Below are 24,562 nucleotides of genomic sequence, written 5' to 3' on the forward strand. Positions count from 1 at the left end.
AATTTGGAATGTTCTTATCTGATGTCTTGGTATGTTGAGTGTGGAGGAGGGGCTTGACCATGTGTTTAGACAAAAGGCTAGTTCTGTATAGCTAACCAAAATGTGTTTGAGCATGAGGTAGGCCCAGATTAGCTTCGTGTTGCTAAGCTAAGACAAAAGGGAAGCTATCTAAAGTGTATCAGGCCTGGTCAGGCCTGTTGAGCACATGTTTCTAAGTAACAAAAGGATTCCACACTCAACATTACCAAACTCCTGAACTCTTAATAAGCTCAAAATGTGTGTTAAGAGAATTATGTTAGTAAGAAGAATAAGAGAAAGAGAGAGAGACATGCACAGCCTATTAAAACAAATGAGATTAAACAAACAACAATTCAATTTGACACGCTGCGTGTCTAATAGTGTAATGAATAAACCTGGGTTTAAATTCACACTTTCAATAAAGCAACTTCCTAAAACTAGCTTAATTATTATGCCCAAATATATTTTACTCAATATCTTACCTCTAGCAAAGTTCTGAGATGTTCGCCGTTGCAGAGCTTCGCTGTTCATGAAGCACGTGAGTCGATTCCATGAGTCGATTCCGTGGACAGAGAACTTCTCTTGATCCGACGCGTCGTTCGTGATGAAAGGAAAGTCTCTGATTAATGTGCACAGAACTTCAATCAGGAGGAATTCTGGTCCCTCCTAATTACAAATTAAAACTGCGTCCCCTCCTAGAACTGCCACCTTATTGTGGTGGAGGGGTTTGTGTGCTTGAATGATCCTAGGAGCTATGTTGTCGGGGGCATTATGCCCCTGTTAGGGTTTCCCAAGGCAGACAGGTCCTAGGTGACAGGCCAGACCAAGAGCAGTTCACCAAAAAACCCCTATGGAGAAAAAATCCAGGACCGTGACGTCGCCCGGTAGGACGCAGCTGGGGCCCCACCCTGGAGCCAGGCCCGGGGTTGGGGCTCGTATGCGAGCGCTTGGTGGCCGGGCCTTTGCCCATGGGGCCCGGCCAGGCTCAGCCCGAAGAGGTGACGTGGGCCCGACCTCCTGTGGGTTCACCACCCACAGAGGTAGCAGTAGGGGTTTGGTGCAGTGTGGATTGGGTGGCAGTCGAAGGCAGGGGCCTCGACGACCTGATCCCCGGACACAGCGGCTGGCTGTTGGGACATGGAATGTCACTTTGCTGGGGGGGGGAAGGAGCCTGAGCTTGTGCGGGAGGTTGAGAGGTACCGGCTAGAGATAGTCGGGCTCACCTCCACGCACAGCTTGGGCTCTGGAACCCAGCTCCTCGAGAGGGGCTGGACTTTCCACTTCTCTGGAGTCGCCCGTGGTGAGCGGCGGCGGGCTGGTGTGAGCTTCCTTATAGCTCCCCAGCTCCCCAGCTCAGCCGCCATGTGTTGGAGTTTACCCCAGTGAACGAGAGGGTCGCCTCTCTGCGCCTTCGGATTGGGGAGAGGGCTCTTGCTGTTGTTTGTGCCTACGGGCCGAATAGCAGTATAGAGTATCCAGCCTTCTTGGAGTCCCTGGGAGAGGTACTGAGGGGTGCGCAGACTGGGGACTCCATTGTGCTACTGGGGGACTTCAATGCTCACGTGGGCGATGACAGTGACACCTGGAGGGGCGTGGTTGGGAGGAACGGCCTCCCCGATCTGAACCCGAGTGGTGTTTTGTTATTGGACTTCTGTGCTAGTCACAGTTTGTCCATAATGAACACCATGTTCGAGCATAGGGGTGTCCATAAGTGCACGTGGCACCAGGACACCTTAGGTCGGAGGTCGATGATCGACTTTGTAGTCGTGTCATCTGATCTCCGACCCTATGTCTTGGACACTCGGGTGAAGAGAGGGGCTGAGCTGTCAACTGATCACCACCTGGTGGTGAGTTGGATCCGCTGGCGGAGGAGGAAGCTGGACAGACCTGGCAGGCCCAAACGTATGGTGAGGGTCTGCTGGGAACGTCTGGCCTAGCACTCTGTTGGGGAGGTCTTTAACTCCCACCTCCGGGAGAGCTTTTCCCAGCTTCCGAGGGAGGCGGGGGACATTGAGTCTGAGTGGACCATGTTCTCTACCTCCATTGTGGATGCAGCTGTTCGGAGCTGTGGCCGCAAGGTCTCCGGTGCCTGTCGTGGCGGCAATCCCCGAACCCGGTGGTGGACACCGGAAGTAAGGGATGCCGTCAAGCTGAAGAAGGAGTCCTATCGGGCCATGTTGACCTCCGGGACTCCTGAGGCAGCCGACGGGTATCGGCAGGCCAGGCGTGCTGCAGCTCGGGCAGTTGCGGAGGCAAAAACTCGGAACTGGGAGGAGTTCGGGGAGGCCATGGAGAAGGACTATCGGTCGGCCTCGAAGAAATTCTGGCAAACCGTCCGGCGCCTCAGGAGGGGGAAGCAGTACTCTGCCAACACTGTTTACAGTGCGGGTGGGGAGCTGTTGACCTCGACTGGGGACATTGTCGGGCGGTGGAAGGAATACTTTGAGGATCTCCTCAATCCCACCGTCATGTCTTCCACTGAGGAGACTGAGGCTGATGACTCAGAGGTGGACTCGTCCATTACCCAAGCCGAAGTCACTGAGGTGGTTTGCAAGCTCCTCGGTGGCAAGGCACCGGGGGTGGATGAGATCCGCCCTGAGTATCTCAAGTCTCTGGATGTTGTGGGGCTGTCTTGGTTGACACGCCTCTGCAACATCGCGTGGCGGTCGGGGACAGTGCCTCTGGAGTGGCAGACTGGGGTGGTGGTCCCTCTTTTTAAGAAAGGGGACCGGAGAGTGTGCTCCAATTATAGGGGAATCACACTTCTCAGCCTCCCAGGGAAAGTTTACTCCAGGGTACTGGAGAGGAGAATTCGACCAATAGTCGAACCTCGGATCCAGGAGGAACAATGCGGTTTTCGTCCTGGTCGCGGAACACTGGACCAGCTCTATACCCTTCATAGGGTGCTCGAGGGTTCATGGGAGTTTGCCCAACCAGTCCACATGTGCTTTGTGGATCTGGAGAAGGCATTCGACCGTGTCCCCCGTGGTATTCTGTGGGGGGTGCTTCGGGAGTATGGGGTTCGGGGCTCTTTGCTAAGGGCTGTCCGGTCCCTGTACGAACGGAGCAGGAGTCTGGTTCGCATTGCCGGCAGTAAGTCAGACCTGTTCCCAGTGCATGTTGGACTCCGTCAGGGCTGCCCTTTGTCACCGGTTCTGTTCATAATTTTTATGGACAGAATTTCTAGGCGCAGCCAGGGGCCGGAAGGAATCCTGTTTGGGAACCACAGGATTTCATCTCTGCTTTTTGCGGATGATGTTGTCCTGTTGGCTTCTTCAAACCAGGACCTTCAGCATGCACTGGGGCGGTTTGCAGTCGAGTGTGAAGCGGCTGGGATGAGAATCAGCACCTCCAAGTCCGAGGCCATGGTTCTCGACCGGAAAAGGGTGGCTTGCCCTCTCCAGGTTGGTGGAGAAGTCCTGCCTCAAGTGGAGGAGTTTAAGTATCTCGGGATCTTGTTCACGAGTGAGGGAAGGATGGAGCGTGAGATCGACAGGCGGCTCGGTGCAGCCTCCGCAGTGATGCGGTCGCTTTACCGGTCCGTCGTGGTGAAGGAGCTGAGCCAAAAGGCGAAGCTCTCAATTTACCGGTCGATCTACGTTCCGACTCTCACCTATGGTCATGAGCTTTGGGTAATGACAGAAAGAACAAGATCGCGGATACAAGCGGCTGAAATGAGTTTCCTTCGCAGGGTGGCTGGGCGCTCCCTTAGAGATAGGGTGAGAAGCACAGTCACTCAGGAGGAGCTCGGAGTAGAGCCGCTGCTCCTCCACATCGAGAGGAACCAGCTGAGGTGGCTCGGGCATCTTTTTCGGATGCCTCCTGGACACCTCCCTGGGGAGGTGTTCCAGGCATGTCCCCCCGGGAGGAGGCCCCGGGGAAGACCCAGGACACGCTGGAGGGACTATGTCTCTCGGCTGGCCTGGGAACGCCTCGGTGTTCTTCCCGAGGAGCTGGCCGAGGTGTCTGGGGAAAGGGAAGTTTGGGCTTCCATGCTTAGACTGCTGCCTCCGCGACCCGGTCCTGGATAAGCGGAAGAAGACGAGACGAGACGAGAAACTGCGTTTGAGCTGCAGTCGTGACGTCACTTCTAATACGAATAAACCGGTTGTAACTCAGGTTGAGTTTAAAGATCGCGCTATTCTGGACTTTTACCTTGGCCAGTGGTTAAGCACAGAACGCGCTGGATGGTGAATCTTGCAAGAAAGAAGTGTTTTCGGGTTTGAGAGCATCTCTTTTGTGCGTCTAGATTCCTTAGAATCCGGACGCGAGAGACCAAGAACGGAGCTTCTGCCTGGACTTATGCGCGCATGGCGGACTGACGTAGATGATCCCGCCCACGCGTGACGTAGGTCACACGGAAGAGGACTGGGAGTTGTAGTTCTTAGACACAGAATGGCGGCATGATACCTACATATTGTAGGAGCCTTCTTTCCCAGAAAAAGAGCAGTTCAAAGAACTTATTGAAAGCCCAGTATTGCCATACTGTGGGTGGTAGAAAATGGCAACTGGACTTGCTTGAAGATTCTTGAAAACGTTTCACCTCTCGTCCGAAAGGCCTCCTCAGTTCTGTCTGACTAATAGGGAGTGTCAGATATTTATCCTCTCCTGGATCAGAATCAGAATTCTGATGACAAGCTCATCTAAGGTGTCGTTGAGGCATCATGTTGGTGTGGGTCATTGGAGGCTGGGTGTGAACAGCGAGTCATTAGGGTGATCAAAGGATTGCCCGTTAGGGTGATCAATGGAAAGCTGACTCTCTCCGTCCTCCTGTGAGTCACCGAAAACAGCTGGGTCCTGGCGTACACCCAGCCGTCTGGGAAGAGTGTCCAAGACCGCATTGTAGATGGTTGATAAATGATGTCTTAGACCCCCACCTCTGTTCAGCGATGGCCGTTCCAGGTTGACAAAAATGGCTTCTTTAACTCCTCGCTCATACCAACGATCCTCTCTGGCTAAAATGCGTACGTTACAATCCTGAAATGAGTGTCCTTTGTTGTTAAGGTGCCGGTAAAAAACACGGCTGAATACTGCTGCACTCGTATACAAAATGGATCAAATTTCAACCGACGGACTACACGGCTCATTTTTCTAATGAACAGATAACTAGATATGTCTAAAATAGACCTACAGATTAGTGACCCTTATCGCTTACCGGACGTAGTTTTCATGACCGTGTCAGTGGATATTGAACTGCCAGCGGAATACCCAGATATGTATAATTACCTCATTAACTTTCCCTCGCTGTTCAGTGGTGAAGCACTGCGTGCTTATAAATCTCTGGACAGTTATCTTTACAAAAATTCAGGATTTGTCAGCCGCCCTCAGATGTGGCATCTTGTAAACAAAAAAATAACAATCCTCATTGGACGGGTAAGTCACTTAAGTATTACTAGTACTGATACTAGATATATCAGTAGTATCTAGTATAGCACTGACCAGCCGATTATAGAATAGAATAAGGTAATTCCAGCTGTAATTCCAAATCGTCCATCTTGTTTACCATGGATCTGATGTTGGAGAGGTAGAGGCTTGGCAGTGGAGATTTGAGTGGCTGTTTTCTGAGCTTAGTCAACAGGCCGGCTCTGCCTGCTTTTGCTTCCTCTCCCGACGCCGCCTCCTTCGCCTGCTAGACCCGATAACAATCCACGGAGACCCCGGAATGTTGTGCATGCGATGGAAATCGCTACAAACCGTCATTTTCTGCTGGAAACCAATGTCCAGTAAGTCCATACGGTTGTAGTGGATATTGAAGTCCGGTACAGACGAACAACACGCAAAAATGCACACAAAAAACGTACACAGGTAGGGAGAGCTTGTAGCCGCAGCCGTTGTAGTAGAATTGTATATAGTAGGGTTTTCCAGAAGAAAAGGTAGAAGTAGAACCAGAAGTAGAAGGCGGAAATATGGTGTTTGACCGACAAGATGGCGTCTGTTACAATCTGGATCGGCTGTTACGTCACATGCAAGATCTCTATATACCAGTCTGTGCATTCCTCCCTGCACTGAATTGCATACACTACGCTGTCCTGTTTGTGTCTGGGTATTCTGTCCTTAGGGTGGGCCAGTTTCTGCTTCAGGGTGTTACTGGGTCTGAAATGTACCGGAGTGTTGTGTTTGTAGAAGATCCTCCTGAGTTTCTCAGATAGACCAGAAATGTAGGGAATGACAATGTTCTTGCGTTTGTTCCTGTTATCATCCCTGTCCGTTATGTTCCTTTTTATGCTCTTTAGGAAAGCCCAGTTGGGATAACCGCAATTCTGAAGTGCTTTCTTGATATGATTCTGCTCCTTCTCTTGAAACGTTTTCAAGAATCTTCAAGCAAGTCCAGTTGCCCTTTTCTACCACCCACAGTTTACTATGACCTGGATGATTGAGAATCTTCACAGACAGTATTGCCATAACATTCATGTCCATGAAGAGTGAATGTAAACTTCTGATCACAAGTGTATCTCTACACATCTATAATACAGTGCAAAAGTCATATACACACTAAATTCATGTTTTGTTATGCCTTTTACATTAGTGTGTCAGAAAAAAGGGTGAAAATATCTTCAAACGCTGAGAACGAAACTTTGCAGAACACCTTTGGAAAAACAACCTGCCAGATTTTCTGCTATAACTGCACTTTAAATGCAAAGGCATTGAGATTTTTTTTTTTCATCCCTTACTTTGAACCGTAGGTGCCAAAGAAGGCAACTGGACTTGCTTGAAATTCTTGAAGACGTTTCACCTCTCATCCAAAAGGCTTCTTCAGTTCTGTCTGACTAGTGGAGAGTTCCAGGTATTTATCCTCCAGTGGACCAAAAGCAACCCTAGGGAGAGTCGTTGAGGTCACATGGGTCATTGAGTCATCCTGTAGGTGTTCAGGTCACTGGGGCCGGGTGTGAATCATATTAGCAGCCTAGAGAGTCATTAGGGTGATCTGTGGGTTGTTGACTATCTCTGCTATCATGTGAGTCATTGAAGTCAGCTGAGTTTTGGTGTGGATGTGAATTTAGAAAATTGAACACACATCCATGACTGTAACCTGCTCTTTCTGATCCAGTCATCCTCGTGTCCACTTTAGCGGAACAAATAAGACTGAATCCATGCTTTCTGATGAGCTTGATTCCAAACCTGAGATAATTCCATATCCCGACTCTCTAGGCTGCTAATTCTTGGGTTTCATGTGACGTCACATCCGCCTCATTAGTTATTCAAAACTTTAGCTGGTGGTCAACCAAAGCTCAGTTGACAGTGTTTGTATGGAGAAGGTGCATTGCTCGCATGAAAAATGCCTTACACTTGTGTTGTTTTAGGTTGTTCGAATCGATCAAACTGTGAAACTGATGAGTTTCTTCAGGGTTCCCCGTGAACTAATAAAAAAGGGTGAACAAACTCAGGATTTCACAAAAAGACGTCGAGAAAGGTGGCTTTTGAACCTCTCACTGAAATCGAAGGGAGCCGAGTCGAAGCATGCTCGAGTTTGCAGTGATAACTTGGTGAAAGGTTTGTATATCCCTCTCGGCTATGTCCTTAGTGTTTTCCGAGTACTTTTCTTGCTACAGTGGGGAAAAAAAAAAGTATTTAGTCAGTTACCAATTGTGCAAGTTCTCCCACTTAAAAAGATGAGAGAGGCCTGTAATTTTCATCATAGGTATACCTCAACTATGAGAGACTCATGCCTCTTTTCCACCAAATCAGTTCCAGGGCTGGTTCGGAGCCAGTGCTGGTGCTGGTTCACAACTCGTTCAACTTGCGAGCCAGCTGAGAACCAGTTTGCTTTTCCATCGCTCGCGGTGCTAAGGGAAGCCATGTCATTACATCGCTGTATACGTCAGTTATGTCGTCGTATACGTCAGTTACGTCGCTACGTTTGCATAAACCTTGGCGCGAATATCGAAGCAAAAACGACACGGAAGAAGCAGCAGCAACAACAATAATAAATGACTAAGCGTTTGTACAGCTGCGGCTTCTTGTCACTTAAAAATGGCGATCTTTCGCGGCCTTGTTATTGTTCTTAACAACTCCGCCCCCCTCGCTGATGTAAGCGGTTCTTTCCTCTGGCCCAGCAGAGAGTTGGTGCTTGCCTGGAACCGTTTTTTCTGGCCCCAGAGCCAGTTCTTTGTCAGTGGAAACAGAAAACCCGGTTCCAAACTAAGCACTGGCCCTGAACCAGCCCTGGAACTGCTTTGGTGGAAAAGGGGCAACAATGAGAAAAAAAAAAAAATCCAGAAAATCACATGGTCTGATTTTTAAAGAATTTATTTGCAAATTATGGTGGAAAATAAGTATTTGGTCAATAACAAAAGTTCATCTCAATACTTTGTTATATACCCTTTGTTGGCAATGACAGAGGTCAAACGTTTTCTGTAAGTCTTCACAAAGTTTTCACACACTGCTGCTGGTATTTTGGCCCATTCCTCCATGCAGATCTCCTCTAGCCTGGGCCCGCCTATCCTAAGCGTGACGCAACACGAGGGCCTGTTCCGAGCTTAGTCTGGCCAGGCAGGCTATCTACAGCATTTCCAAGTTCCCAAAAAAATCGGGAACCAATCAACTTTGAGCATCTCCAACGGCCCTGGGTAGAGGCGTGTTCAAGGCAGTGACATAGTAGAACTGCGACCGGAAGCCATAGATTGTTTAGAGAATCTATGCCGGAAGCGCTTCATTCACATCACGAACATGGAGCAGCGGCAAGCCTTTAACACAGCAGTAGATGCTGTATTGAAAGCATTCAACGGGAAGTTCTCATTGAAAACGGAGCAAAGAGCAGCCCTGGAGGTATTTATTGAAAGGAAGGACGTTTTCGCCTTGCTCCCGACCGGCTTCGGTAAGAGTTTAATCTACCAGTTAGCCCCGCTAGTAGCCAAATCAATGGGGCTCAGCGAGAATCCTATCGTCGCATCACATACGTCAGAGGAAAGAGTGATGTGATTGGTTTAAGCTTCGTCACAGCCTTTTCTGGCTTCGACCAGTAGCAAACTGAGGCATTTCAGGGAGGCGGGTCAACCACGGGCTCTGGGAAACGGTTTGGCTTAATAGCTTGGCCAGACCAAATGCTCGGAGAGCTTTGAAGTTGCGTTAGCCAGGCTAGATCTCCTCTAGAGCAGTGATGTTTTGGGGCTGTCGCTGGGCAACACGGGCTTTCAACTCCCTCCAAAGATTTTCTATGGGGTTGAGATCTGGAGACTGGCTAGGCCACTCCAGGACCTTGAAATGCTTCTTACAAAGCCACTCCTTCATTGCCCGGGCGGTGTGTTTGGGATCATTATTATGCTGAAAGACCCAGCCACGTTTCATCTTCAATGCCCTTGCTGATGGAAGGAGGTTTTCACTCAAAATCTCACGATACATGGTACACGATACACGATTCATTCTTTCCTTTACACGGATCAGTCGTCCTGGTCCCTTTGCAGAAAAACAGCCCCAAAGCATGATGTTTCCACCCCCATGCTTCACAGTTCTTTGGATGCAACTCAGCATTCTTTCTCCTCCAAATACGACAAGTTGAGTTTTTACCAAAAAGTTCTATTTTGGTTTCATCTGACCATATGACATTCTCCCAATCCTCTTCTGGATCATCCAAATGCTCTCTAGCAAACTTCAGACGGGCCTGGACATGTACTGGCTTAAGCAGGGGGACACGTCTGGCACTGCGGGATTTGAGTCCCTGGCGGCGTAGTGTGTTACTGATGGTAGCCATTGTTACTTTGGTCCCAGCTCTCTGCAGGTCATTCACTAGGTCCCCCCGTGTGGTTCTGGGATTTTTGCTCACCGTTCTTGTGATCATTTTGACCCCACGGGGTGAGATCTTGCATGGAGCCCCAGATCGAGGGAGATTATCAGTGGTCTTGTATCTCTTCCATTTTTTAATAATTGCTCCCACAGTTGATTTCTTCACACCAAGCTGCTTACCTATTGCAGATTCAGTCTTCCCAGCCTGGTGCAGGTCTACAATTTTGTTTCTGGTGTCCTTTGACAGCTCTTTGGTCTTGGCTATAGTGGAGTTTGGAGTGTGACTGTTTGAGGTTGTGGACAGGTGTCTTTTTATACTGATAATGAGGTCAAACAGGTGCCATTAATACAGGTAACGAGTGGAGGACAGAGAAGCCTCTTAAAGTTGTTGTTACAGATCTGTGAGAGCCAGAAATCTTGCTTGTTTGTAGGTGACCAAATACTTATTTTACCGACGAATTTACCAATTAATTCATTAAAAATCCTACAATGTGATTTCCTGGATTCTTTCCCCCCATTCTGTCTCTCATAGTTGAAGTGTACCTATGATGAAAATTACAAGCCTCTCTCGTCTTTTTAAGTGGGAGAACTTGCATAATTGGTGGCTGACTAAATACTTTTTTGGCCCACTGTATGTGTCATTATTTTATGGTACTTTTTTTTTTTTGTCCCAAAGCGCTAAAGTACCCAGCTGTTTTTTGTTTATTCCTCACTCGATGGGTGCCATAATGAAAACAACGCGTGTCTCGCTTTCTTTAACAGGGTGTCCTCGCGGTCTTTTCAATGAGTCTTTCAGCAAGTGCACGCGATCAAAACAACCACGAATAATAAAGTCCATATGCATAAAGGTCACGACAAACTTCTTACCCAGCCATACAGTTACAATGCACCGTGATCACTTCTCCGTCTTGTTTAACTAAGATCCAGGTCTTTAAAGGGGTTTCTGACGATCTTTGTGAATGATTTACCTGAGAGATAAGAGCCAACACGAGTGAGAATCAAGCGAACTGTTTGTTTATACTTCAACTTGCAGCGCTTCGTTGTAAAGACGCGAACGAAAAGCTTTTTTAAAAAAAAAAAACCATACTTACACGGGCAAAAACAATACAGGATTCATTCGGCAGTGACTTGATACCGAGGTCCTTTACCCAGCCACATACAAAAAAGTTGTGAGCCTCCATACTCTTCCACGCTTTCATCTGTTTTGCAGTGTAGAAGGACGTCTGCAACACCAGATAGTTCAAGACGTCGGGGAACTCGACTGAAGGGTAGTGTTCGAGATCGTATGACAAATCCTTCTTTCCCAGACTGTAGGGCTCGATTCTATTGCATATAGCAATCTTCTGAATATATCTAAAACGAGTAGTGGCTTCTAGATTACGAGCGTACTCTGATAAGTTATCGCTAGTTGTTTGCGCTGCGGCAGCCGTTTTGGTTTGCTCGACCACCAGCAGTTTTACCTGAAGTGAAATCGCTAAGAAAAGTCACGTGACTGAAACCCAAGAATACCGTTCACACCTGGCTCCAGTGATCTACACTTAAGGCCAATTTATGCTGACAACCCAGTCCTCGCAGATAGCGTCGCAGACAGCGTCTGCGTAGCCCCCCCACCTTCACAGACGCTCTGCGCGCACCTCCCAAAAATTGTGACCACCGCAGAAGCCTCGCAGACAGCGTCGCAGACAAGAGGGCTCTGATTGGTCCACTCTACATCCGCTGTACACGCACTTCCGCTTCCCTACTTTCCCGGTTTGTTTTGTTTTCACGACCACCATTTTTAAAAACACAAGCGAAGATGGAGCAGCACGAAGAGCCGTTGATCGAGGAAGTGAGGAAGTACGTACATCTATACGACTCCAGTTCTAGTCATTATAAGTAACCGGAGGATAAACACTCCACTAACCACACCCACCAACTACTCCTAGCGATTTCGCGACTTCGCGCCCCCTTGCGTTGTGGCAGTGAATTACATCGCGCACGCCTATTACTCCCTGCTCAATGATAAATTACAACTGTCTGCGAAAAGCTATCTGCGAAAGCCTTGTCACAAGAGCATGCAGAGGCCTTTACAGGATGACCCAATGACTCTCCTTAGGGTTGCTTTTGGTCCGCTCGAGGATAAATACCTGGAACACCCCACTAGTCAGACAGAACTGAAGAAGCCTTTCGGATGAGAGGTGAAACATCAAGAATTTCAAGCAAGTCCAGTTGCCTTCTTTAGCACCTATGGTTTACGATGACCTGGATGACTGAGAACCTTCACAGGTATACATCCCTTACTTTGTATAAATCGAAATGGAAAAAAAAGAGGGTTTTTTTTTCTTGCTTCAGTCAGGCTTGTAGTCAAACTAACGGAATCCAAGGTCCGTCAGTATCAACCGAGTAACTGAGCAGCAGATCCAAGAGGAATTGAAAGTTGCTGTCATTAGTAATTAAAAGTGTGTTCTTACCATTTTAGGCAATCATTTTTAACAGAATCCTCAGCGCAATCAACTCTGATTACAGAGCTCTGGTGGTTTCTTGTCTCTACAGAGTTCATTACTCGGCTTAACCAAAACCTGCTGTTTCACACAGCTGCCAAGAAACACACACACACAGAGTCACACACCCTTGTATACACAGGATATTACAGCATTTATATTTGGGTGACACAACACATTAAACCCTCATTGCTTTTCATTCGTAGTCTCAGGTTTTATTGCAGTGACAGAACGGTTATAAAATTGTAAGTTCGTTTCAGTGTATGAAATCATGTGATATTAAGTAGTCTGGAATATTTTCCAGTTTTGTGCAATGATATTAAAGTCTGTATTATTTCATGACTGTCTAACCAATTTGAGTTGTACATTTATAACTGAGGAGATTTATTATATTTCTGTCCAACAGAGATGGAAGCCCAGAGGTCCGGCACTGCAGCACTTGGTCAGCGGTTTATGTTTGGACAGCCAGCCCCCGGCAGGCCCGCCAGTTATCGCACAGTGCCGCCCCCAGATGGCCAGCCAATCCTGGGAGCCTCAGCTGGTCACCTGACTTTGAGATGGCGGGGTGAAGGAGAGTGAGAGGAAAGGAGTTTAGAAGGGTCACAGAAGCTTGCTGTGCTTTAGGGCCAAGAGGAACATGTCTGTACGCTGTTTTAGTTTAAAGGTGCTGCTTTGAGACAAGTAAACCATGGCCATGTCCAAAAACCACTTTAGCACCTTTACGTCATCTTCTGTTCTTACATCTCTGATCTTAAAGAATCGGCCAGAGGTTTAAAAAAAAAAAAAAAACCACCGCGGTCTCATATGGAGAGTTTTATATTTGCTGGCTTCTTCCATTCAGTCATATTTGGACCTGGTTAAGGTTTACAACATAATGAGATTGTCCAGGGCTTGCAGGAGAAGGTTGTAATTTTTTATTTTTTTCCTGTTGTGTTGCTTAAGGACTCAAAGAGAAAGACTAGTTATGTATATTTATGCCTTTTACTGCCTTTAAGAACAGCCACTGAGCCCCCATCTGTATAATACCATTCCCTCATGTAGATGATGTCCTAAAGCTTATTAAAGTCAGTGTTTCTCTTCAAGCAGCATTATTAAATGTTTATCCATTCTGATCAGCAAAGCCTTAGATAAATGGATAAAATATAATGCATCAAATGGATTTTTTTTGATTATATTTTTAGGCACCAGACAGGTTTAATACAAGATGTGCGCTTACAGCAGTTTTGAAAAACGAGCTTCACTGATCTTGCCTGGTCCAGCAGGTTGTAGCCTTGATGCATTGTGATCTCTGATCCATGGTCACTGTAAACATCGTTTCGACAGGATACCTGCGTATTGCGTTTGGATACCTGATGTCTGAATTGCAGAAGGTAACAAGGAAAGAAACCTCTCCAGAGCTGAAACTTTGTCTGAGAATGGACATGCGAATGTAGCAGAATTTGAAAGTAAATTTAAAGATATGTATAAATCTGGGCTAGCAACTTAATTTAGTTTAATGTTAGATAAATGCAAGTCCTTATAATGATTTAAAATTCTGCATGGTACTGTGAATCACCTGAAAAAGACATTTGTGATGTCACATCCAAAGACCCTGTTTTTGTTTACATTTGTTTGCAATTTTTTTTTTTGTAAATACTTAAACCTATTTTTTTGCAATCATGAACAAAATGAGCATTCTTGTACACTGAAAAATAAAGTCTATAGCCCGGAAAATTAATCTTTATTCATTCTGTAAATGTTCAGAAAATTATTTATTATTATTATTATTATTATTATTGATTTATGATTATAATAAATATATTTCATTCAGCCAGAAACTGACTTAGTTAGGTGAAACTTGACTTTTTCATAGGCATTTTCTTTCATTTATTATTAAGTTCTTGGTGAGTTTTATAATTATTAAGTTTGCATTTTGCCTGAATTTACTCTTCAATTGATTTATTTTAGTGCAGTTTGCTATTTGACCACTGGGTGGAAAGCTATCTTCAAAAATAGAAGATTGGTTTCACTGGTTTGAGCTTCAACATCAAAATTACATCAACAGATTCAGATTTCATGCTGCAACATTTCAAAAACATACAAGAAACACTTCAGCATGGTGTCAATTGCATTCATACATTCAGTCAACGTAAACTTCGGCAAGATCATACTGCATTGGCACTGCATTATATTTTTCAAATGTGGCAAACAACGCTGACGGTATGTCTGCTTTCAATCCATCTGGTATATCTTAAACTTTACCTCTAATTCCAATCTTCTTAACCCTCATAGTCCATCTCTCCTCTCGTAATTTCACAATATGCCCAGGAAACATCTGCCAGTTAAAAGAAAGAAAGAAAAAAAAACTTGTGCCATAGTCCTGACACATTGTCACAGCTGGCTTTTGACACATTGGTATTTAAAGGTCATCTCAGAGGTCTTTGTGACCTATAGATCAAATGGAGCTCAGGGCTGTTTGGGTCTCAAACACAAGACACGATGCTAAATTTGGAATACGACTGTCTCTCTCCAAAGCAATACGCAGGTGTTTTCAGATGGGGTTCCTAAAAATTAATGCACTCTGACGAATCCCAGCTTGGCCAAATTTGGACCCATGACAGAAGTAAGCAAAAGGGGGAACGGTGAGGAAGCTACTGGGATGGAATGAGAAAGAAACAGATCAGCAGCACTGAAATAGCTGATTACAGCTGGACTTCAGTGGCTACGTAGAATCTCATCTCATCTCATATCATCTCTAGCCGCTTTATCCTGTTCTACAGGGTCGCAGGCAAGCTGGAGCCTATCCCAGCTGACTACGGGCGAAAGGCGGGGTACACCCTGGACAAGTTGCCAGGTCATTACAGGGCTGACACAGACAACCATTCACACTCACATTCACACCTACGGTCAATTTAGAGTCACCAGTTAACCTAACCTGCATGTCTTTGGACTGTGGGGGAAACCAGAGCACCCGGAGGAAACCCACGCGGACACGGGGAGAACATGCAAACTCCGCACAGAAAGGCCCTTGCCGGCCACGGGGCTCGAACCCGAACCTTCTTGCTGTGAGGCGACAGCGCTAACCACTACACCACTGTGCCACCCCCTACGTAAAATCATTAAGTGTAAATCTTGTGAAAATTTTGAAAACATGTTCATAAAATAATAACAGACACTGGTATGTTGATTAACTTCTCTCGCTCTCTCTTACTGTGTGTGTGTGCGCTCATTACTCACTTGGGTGTGTATGTACACTACCGTTCAAAAGTTTGGGGTCACTTCGAAATGTCCTTATTTTTGAAAGAAAAGCACTGTTCTTTTCAATGAAGATCACTTTAAACTAATCAGAAATCCACTCTATACATTGCTAATGTGGTAAATGACTATTCTAGCTGCAAATGTCTGGTTTTTGGTGCAATATCTCCATAGGTGTATAGAGGCCCATTTCCAGCAACTCTCACTCCAGTGTTCTAATGGTACAATGTGTTTGCTCATTGCCTCAGAAGGCTAACGGATGATTAGAAAACCCTTGTACAATCATGTTAGCACAGCTGAAAACAGTTGAGCTCTTTAGAGAAGCTATAAAACTGACCTTCCTTTGAGCAGATTGAGTTTCTGGAGCATCACATTTGTGGGGTCGATTAAATGCTCAAAATGGCCAGAAAAATGTCTTGACTATATTTTCTATTCATTTTACAACTTATGGTGGGAAATAAAAGTGTGACTTTTCATGGAAAACACAAAATTGTCTGGGTGACCCCAAACTTTTGAACGGTAGTGTATGTGTTTACTGCTTCAGCTGGGTTAAATGCAGATAAGGAATTTCACTGTGCTTGAGTGTGCATGTGATAAATAAAGCCTCCTTCTTCTTCTGAATAGGCAATAAAGAATAGTTGACATTTTTCAATGGTCAGTTTACTCTTAAGTGTGTTTCAGAGGCTGTGTGTATCGCGTCCACCCCTATTCTACTGCTCAGTGGAACAATCTGCTTCCATGTAATGCTTCTGCATCATTTTAAAGTGCTTCAGAGATTTTGACTCTCGTGCAATATGGCAAGGAAGTCACAAAGCTCCAGTCTGTCAACATGCCTGGCATCTTTAATGAGTCCAAGTTCCACATCCCAGATCAATAAAAAGAGGATATTATATACATACGATATATATAAAAGAAGAGAAAAACCTCATTTATCACACGCACACTTAAGCACAGTGAAATTCCTCCTCTGCATTTAACAGAGTGAACACATACCCAGAGCAGTGGGCAGCTATGCGACAGTGCCCGGGGAGCAGTTGGGCGGCCAAATGGGGGCCTTTCTGTGCGGAGTTTGCATGTTCTCCCCATGTCTGTGTGGGTTTTCTCCGGGTGCTCCGGTTTCCCCCACAGTCCAAAGACATGCAGTTAGGTTAACATGGGACGGCCTTGGGCTGAAATGCCCAAGACTGGCAATGCGCACGCGTATGCAGCGGCTTTGCTCTCCTATGATGAACTGAATTTCGTTGTACATTTGTGCAGTGACCGTAAAGGCATTCTTCTTTATATATCCATCTATTATCTGTAGCCGCTTATCCTGTCCTACAGGGTCGCAGGCAAGCTGGAGCCTATCCCAGCTGACTATGGGTGAGAGGCGGGGTACACCCTGGACAAGTCATCAGGTTATCGCAGGGTTGATGCATAGAGACAAACAACCATTCACACTCACATTCACATCTACGGTCAATTTAGAACCACCTGCATGTCTTTGGACTGTGGGGGAAACCGGAGCACCCGGAGGAAACCCACGCAGACACGGAGAGAACATGCAAACTCCGCACAGAAAGGCCCTCGCCGGCCACTGGGCTCGAACCCAGGACCTTCTTGCTGTTAAGCGACAGTGCTTAATCACTATACCACCATGTCGCTCATATGTACATAAATATAGATATCACTGTCAGGAAAATGATACAAATATAAATCCCAAAACACATAATGAAATTTTTTAGACAAACATGACAGGAGTTTAATATTTAGCACCTTATACCTGTATCATCTTCTTCTGGCTGCTCCCGATTAGGGGTCGCCACAGCGAATCTTTCGTCGCCACTGCTCCCTGTCTTCCGCATCCTTCTCTACCACACCTGCCACTTTCATGTCCTCTCTCACCACATCCATGCATCTCCTCTTTGGCCTTCCTGGTTTTTGTTTGCCTGGCAGCTCCATCCTCAACATTCTCCTTCCCACATGCTCTGCATCTCTTCTCAGGATGTGCCCATACCATCTCAGTCTCATCTCTCTTAGCTTAATTCCCAAGCTCTCCACATGTGCTGTCCGTCCTGTCCAACCTCTCATCGCAAACCTTAATATCCTCAACTCCGCCACCTCCAACTTCGCCTCCTGTCTCTTGGTACGGTCTCCAATCCATACATCACAGCTGGTCTCACTACTGTCTTATACATCTTACCTTTCACTTTTGCTGGGACTTTCCTATCACAAATGACTCCCGAAATCCACCCTGCCTGTACTCTCTCTCTCACCTCACTATCGCAGCCCCCATTTTCCTACACAGGTGACTCCAGGTACTTGAATTCACCTTATACCTGTATATAATGGTTTACAAATACCTTACTAAATTTTATAGTTCTCTTTAATGAACCAAGTAATATTTTCACTGATCACTTTTTCTTTAGGGCAGCACAGTGGTGTAGTGGTTAGCGCTGTCGCCTCACAGCAAGAAGGTCCGGGTTCGAGCCCCGTGGCCGGCGAGGGCCTTTCTGTACGGAGTTTGCATGTTGTCCGCGTGGGTTTCCTCCGGGTGCTCCGGTTTCCCCCACAGTCCAAAGACATGCAGGTTAGGTTAACTGGTGACTCTAAATTGACCGTAGGTGTGAATGTGAGTGTGAATGGTTGTCTGTGTCTATGTGTCAGCCCTGTGATGACCTGGCGACTTGTCCAGGGTGTACCCCGCCTTTCACCCGTAGTCAGCTGGGATAGGCTCCAGCTTGCCTGCGACCCTGTAGAACAGGATAAAGCGGCTAGAGATAATGAGATGAGATGAACTTTAACCTTTTCAACATGGCGGCGAGCGGTACAAGACTAGCTTATGAACCAAGAAAGAAGTGGTTTTCACCTACGGAAAGCTGACTCTCACCTTTTAAACGAGTCATGTTATGTATATTATATTATTATAATATGTATATTATAGCCTAATACAAAATATTCTGTGGCTGTCCCAAAGAATGCCAACAATGATCTAGATACTGGCTACTCTCATTGTGGCTACAGCCAAATTTCCAAAAACTGCGTGGCATCCAATGTGTTAAGAAAATCTCTACTTGTCATGATCAGGAAATATTCAGCATTATTTACCTTTTGACTACTCATATTCCTGCTGCAGCTGATGAACAAGGCAATCTATAATTGTTTCAGCCAAATAACAGGCCTGATTCTGATCCACCATCTTTAATTTGTCAACAACAAAAGCATGTGAACACAACATCACTGGTAAACAGTGGCGGCTCCTGAATTTTTTTTCAGGGGGGGCAATTTTCCCCCGTTATGTCTACACGGACCGTAAATGTCCACAGGACTGAAGTAAATTGACCTAGGTAGCAAATCAATTGGCCGAACTTGTTTTTGCCTGGTAAATTCAGATATCAATATAGACAATATCTCTTCTCTCCACTAGGTGGCAAGACTGAACAAGTTAAAGGTGGCAAACTAAGGTAGCCTAGTAAACTAGACCCACCCGCCTAGCGGCCAAAAATATTTTTGCCTACGAGTGGCAAATATTCACATTTAGTCTGGCTTGCCAGGCTAAAACTAAGGAAGATTCATTGTGAAGCCTTCAAAGCAAAACATTTGGCATCACAATCAATTAATATTACATTACTCATTTATTTTCTCATATTATTCCAGTATTCTATAATAAGTAGACAAATTCTTAATTATAAACATATTCTAATTTCTTCAATTCTAAAGAATGCAATTAAAGTGGCAGGATATAAATCCAAAAGTGTTTATTTAAGTTTTGAAAAAGATGAAGAAAAGCATAACCATCAAACAAACATGTGCAGCTTAATTATGTGTTTTTTTTATATGGAATTGCACCATTTTAACAACAAATAATTCTAAATAAATTCTGCAGGTTTTTTTCCCCAAGAATTCCTCCAGAAAGCCATGCCTTAAAAGGAAATTTAAAGTATTACAAGCATGTCAATGAACACAAAAGGCTTTAGTTATTTAGCTATATACACACACAAGGTTACACAAGGTTTTGTAGTCAGTGCAACTTGGCTTAACAAGTTTGAAAAAAGGTAAGGTGCTGCTGGCTCCAATGAACACATATACTGTACAATATATAAAAACTGAAAATATGCTTAATTTACACCAAGTCAGAGAGAACTTGAGGCTACTGAAATATTCCAAGCATGGCAATGTTAAACTGCCATTGGTGAAACAAAAACATGGCAATGTTAAACTGCCACTGGTAAAACAACTGCCATTGGTACTGTAACACACACACAAAAACAACTTTTGCCTAGCAAATTCAAATATCAGATATCACTGTACCGTCTGCTGTGCTGCTTCCAGGATGGAAGAGAGCGCAAGGGGAGCAAAAAAGAGCATTGACTACATCACAGCCAGCTAGCCAAGTTTTCCAGTGGTACCAGTTCTTGTTAAAACCTCTTGAGTAGGTCTTCTCCCCCTTCGTAGACACTTGCTTGATATTAAGTTCGGTCTAGGACAGGGGTGTCAAACCTGATCCATAAAGGGCCGTGTGGCTGCAGGTTTTCATTCCAGCCATGCAGCAGCACCCTGATTTGGCTTATTCAATCAACTGACACACCCACCCTTTAATCAAGGGTGGGTGTGGCTGCAAGTATTTGTGTGAAGACAGTTCAGTTGATTGAATGAGCCAAGTCAGGTGTGCTGCTGCATGGCTGGAATGAAAACCTGCAGCCACACGGCCCTTTATGGATCAGGTTTGACACCCCTGGTCTAGGAGGTCCTCGCTGTTTGATTGCCGTTTTCTCCTCATTGGTACGACGACTAAAGGGAACTTCTTTCAGAGACGCTATCGTATTGTTGCACTCAACACTCGCCATCTTCTTCATAGAATGTTCACACATTTCCCGCGCAAGTTGCGTTTTCCAGCCCAAAATTATGTTCAAAACCCGCCAAAATGCACTAAAAACCAATCTGGCAACACTTGCGCGGTGCAACAGGCGTATGACGTAAGCACGCTGTTTGTGCGAGCACATAAAACCTAATAGAAAATGCACTGGGAGCAGGATTTTCGAAAAAAACGCACGTACCCTTAGTGTCAATGGGAGATTTTGGGGCAAATCTGAACATGACAGAAATCGCCCCAAAAGGGCGTGGCTACACCAGGCGCGACCTTAGCCTGATTGGACAATGACATTACTGTTGGTAGTAGATTAAAAAAAAAAGATCTCCCTCCCTGTTTGGGAGTGCATCGCTCCTAATAACAAGCCGCCAGTGCTGGTAAATACCACTTCCCACCTGGAAAAGCTCAACTTCCCATAGCACATGAATGCAGCATTACTCTGGAGGGTATGAGAATGGAGGCGTGGCTTTCTCTTGCCAGGCTTAGGGGCGGGACTGGGTAATAGGGCGTGTTGTTATTCTGTGTCCGGTATGTAGATGAGGGCGGGGCGTTGCTAAGGAAGGGCGAGGTTTGGTTGAAGCGGGCTGCTGGCAGGCAGCAGTGTACCGAGACAAGCAGGTGAAACGGGTGGTGCAGGATTACTTTCCTCTGACGGACGATACGGTTTATAAATCGACGCGTGTATTTGGGACTTCCGGTGTGATTTCGCCTCCTCTGATTGTAAATACGGATAGGCCGAACTCTGCTCAGTTTTGTTGAACAGGTAAGTGGACTTGGTCCGGATTGGACGAACTCCTCGCTTGTATGGGAGGAATGAGGAGGATGAGATTAGCCAGCTAGCGCCCTGTTTAGCCAGCCGAACTGTTAGCTAATTACCCAGGTCGACTTGTTGACCGCGGTCACGCTGAGTCTTAGCTAACACCCGTGTAGGCGACTTTCTTTGGCTAAAACATCCACGAGTGTGTGGCTGCTTTTAGCAAAGCGAACTTCTCCGTGTAATCAAACCGGTTCCGCTGAGCTAGCTGTTGCGTTTCTTTTCTTTCACGAGTTCCAGCTGTCACTGACAGCTAATTTTCTGATTCATGCAATCGGCAGTGTGTTTGCGGATGTCAGTAAACACGAGCTAGCAAGCTGCATGATTCACACTACGCCTTCATAAAACACCATATATTAGCTAAGTTAGCTAGCGGCGCACTGTACTGCACTGCACTGTACTGCACTGTATGTTCAGCAGTAAGGTCCTGCTGATGGCCTGAAAACTGCTAAATTAGGTCATGTAATGAACTCACTGGCTGTTTAGCTGCCCGTGTAGATTGATTTGTTGATTGATTGATTGATTTGTTGTGCTTTGACAGAAAAGAAAGCTGGTCATGACAGACTAACCATCCGTCTTGAGAAAGCTGTAATGCTAGCTAAATGCACTAGCTTTCACTCCACCTGGCTCTGGAGGAACCTTTTCCTGCCGGACTTGACTCCTTAAATATATTACACTTTAAACACTTTAAAAATCACCCGGTCGGTTCAGCTGTGAATGAGCTTGCTAGCATAACTCGTCGTGTATGAGCTAAGTGTGTTTGAATCCTGTCATTTTGAGGCAACGCTTTTCCTCATGAGCTCTCTCCTTCTTCTCCTTCTTCTCCTTCCATGCTGTTCCACGAACATTAGCAGTTTATTAGGATTTCTTCCGTCGAGTGTATTATTAATACTACTTCTTCTTGATTTTGAGATTGTTGAAGTCCAAACTCCAGATGTGATTACAAGTTTGCTGCTACGAAGGTCATAAATGATGTCCAGTAGCTCCGGTTGAAGCAGACAGCAGCAGTGTGGGGAGGTTTTGTGTTTTGTTTATGGGTTGTTTGTTTTACAATCAGGGTCCGCAAGCGAAAAATCACATTTAACACTTATTATCTTCAGTATCAAAAGGCTTGACTAAATAAACTTGGTTGTTTATTGTAGCCCTGTGATAGCTCTATTTACTCGTACCATGCAAAAAAAAAAAAAAATTTGGTGATAACGTTATTTTTGGTGAATCAATCAAATCAATCAAATTGTATTTATATAGCCCTTTACAATAACCGAAAGGTACCCAAAGTGCTCTACATCAGAGCCATAAAACAGAACACCAAAACCCAGGTTTTGACTGCGGAAGGTGCCACCGTGCTGCAGATTACCAAAAGCCTTTCAGAAGTACATGAAATAAAACAGACGAAACGAAGCACCGCTCAAAAACAAGACTCCCCTTGTCAGGATTATATGCCGATCTAAAAAAGTAGGTCTTCAACTTTTGATTTAAAAAGGCCGGGATCAATAGTGGTGCGAATGTCGTGGGGCAGATTGTTCCACAGTCTGGGAGCAGCGACAGCAAAAGAACGATCACCCCACTGTTTATAGCTCGACCTTGGGACTAGGGCTGTGCGATATGGGAAAAAAAATGAATATCCCGATACATCTTCTCCATTTCACGATATACATCTCAATTTATATTTAAATCTCCTCTAAAGGACCCCATGAAATCTAACTTTTACTCTTTACTGTTTTCACTACAATCCCTGCAGATTAAATAACATTCTGGGTTAACTTTACAGGTGGTTTTCAACAACACATTTTAAATTGTCATGTTGGTGATTAATCACAATTGAGTTGAAATAAGACTATTTTTATTCAACAAAGATGTGGCACAAACTGCAAAAACAATCTTGAAAATTGCAACAAAGGGGCAAAACAATACAGAGCTGCTCAGAGCTCAAACCAATAAAGTGCAAGCTCAACACTGAGAGACATTTAGCCTAAATAAGAAAAGTGCTCATTCATTAAATTATTTAAAAAAAAAAGATCTCCAAGCTATTAACCTGACTACTGAGAACCACTGGAACATTCACAATAGAGAGAGAGATTGAGGGAGAGAAGAGAGAGAGCTGCAAAACATCATTTTTCTCTTTGCACACTTTTGAACTGAATGTTTTTTTGGCTCTGCCTCTCAGATGTGTAGAATTCCAGCTGCTGCCTTTCGTGATGACAGGTTTTTTTTGCACACTTTACAAACTGGCATTTGCTGTTCCACGTCCTCCTCGCGATATCCAAAAAAATGCCAGATGACTGACCCCTTACTAGTTCTTTTAGGAACCGATTCGTCCGCTTCCATTTTTAATTTGTCGCTGAAATTGCCAGAGCTTACACAGTAGCCTATGCAAAATCAGCGATTGCACGAACTGAGTCAGCGCTGTAAACCGGAACCAGGAAATCTTCCGCAGTGTTGCCAGATTCTGCTGACGTTTTCCAGCCCAAAATATGTTCAAAACCCGCCAAAACGCACTTAAAACCGCCCAATCTGGCAACACAACCGAAACTAGAAAATCTTCCCGGAAGTTCCTTTCAGCACCGAGATGTCGCCCGGGATTGGTTGGCGAGTGCGTGACGTTATTGTTTTCTTTACCCTTAGGCAGCCTCTCACGTTACTGCCTGAGGGACAGGGAGAAAACCACTGGAAAAGGTTTTAAACAAACACAACAAACATGAAACGAACGCAAGTCGGAAGATGACCATAAAATACTCGATAGTTACGATATAATAATTTTATGTATCGCACACAGAATTTTCGGCGATATATCGAGTATATTCGATATATCGCACAGCCCTACTTGGGACTTCTAACAGAAGCTGACCCGAAGAACGCAGGGCCCTACCATGATCACGGATAGTTAAAATATCAGACAAGTAAGAGGGAGCCAGGCCATTGATGGTGTTAAAAACAAACAGAAGTTTAAAATCAATTCTAAAACAGACTGGAAGCTAATGGAGTGACGACAACACAGGAGTAATGTGTTCACGTCTAGACGTGCTTGTTAAAAATCGGGCCGCAGCGTTCTGTACAAGTTGAAGACGTAAAGTTGAAGACTGGCTGAGGCCAACGTATAGGGCATTACAGTAGTCCAGTCTCGAACTGATAAATGCGTGAATTGCCTTCTCGAGATCCTGCCGCGTGAGAAACGGCTTCGCTTTGGCCAAGAGACGAAGTTGAAAAAAGCTCGTTCTAACAACAGAACTAATCTGTTTATCAAATTTAAGCCCACTGTCAAACGTCACCCCAAGATTTTGTACAAATGGTTTAAAAAAGGGGGCCAGAGTACCAAAATTTGTTGTAAAAACATTTGACATGGGTGACGTGCCAAATAAAATACATTCTGTTTTGCTGTCGTTCAAATGCAAAAAGTTTGGTGCCAGCCAGTGCTTTACATCAGTAATACAATCCAGTAACTTAATA

General features: G+C 45.2%; 2 protein-coding genes across 5 annotated transcripts in view; both read left to right on the forward strand.

Moving 5' to 3' along the window:
* galnt16 (UDP-N-acetyl-alpha-D-galactosamine:polypeptide N-acetylgalactosaminyltransferase 16) overlaps positions 1-13,300 on the forward strand; it is a 97,779-nt gene extending 84,479 nt beyond the window's left edge. Inside the window, exon 15 of the mRNA XM_060933085.1 lies at positions 12,625-13,300. Coding sequence (XP_060789068.1) covers positions 12,625-12,768 — 144 coding nt within the window. The 3' untranslated portion in view covers positions 12,769-13,300. The remainder of the gene's footprint in view (positions 1-12,624) is intronic.
* Positions 13,301-20,869: 7,569 nt separating this feature from the next.
* The window catches only part of numb (NUMB endocytic adaptor protein), a 118,940-nt gene continuing 115,247 nt past the window's right edge, over positions 20,870-24,562 (forward strand). For all 4 annotated transcript variants that reach the window (XM_060934339.1, XM_060934341.1, XM_060934340.1 and 1 more), the window contains exon 1: positions 20,870-21,064. The gene's annotated coding sequence lies outside the window, so the exon portion shown is untranslated. The remainder of the gene's footprint in view (positions 21,065-24,562) is intronic.

The sequence above is a fragment of the Neoarius graeffei genome, chromosome 11 (genome assembly GCF_027579695.1).
Source record: "Neoarius graeffei isolate fNeoGra1 chromosome 11, fNeoGra1.pri, whole genome shotgun sequence".
Taxonomy (NCBI): domain Eukaryota; kingdom Metazoa; phylum Chordata; class Actinopteri; order Siluriformes; family Ariidae; genus Neoarius; species Neoarius graeffei.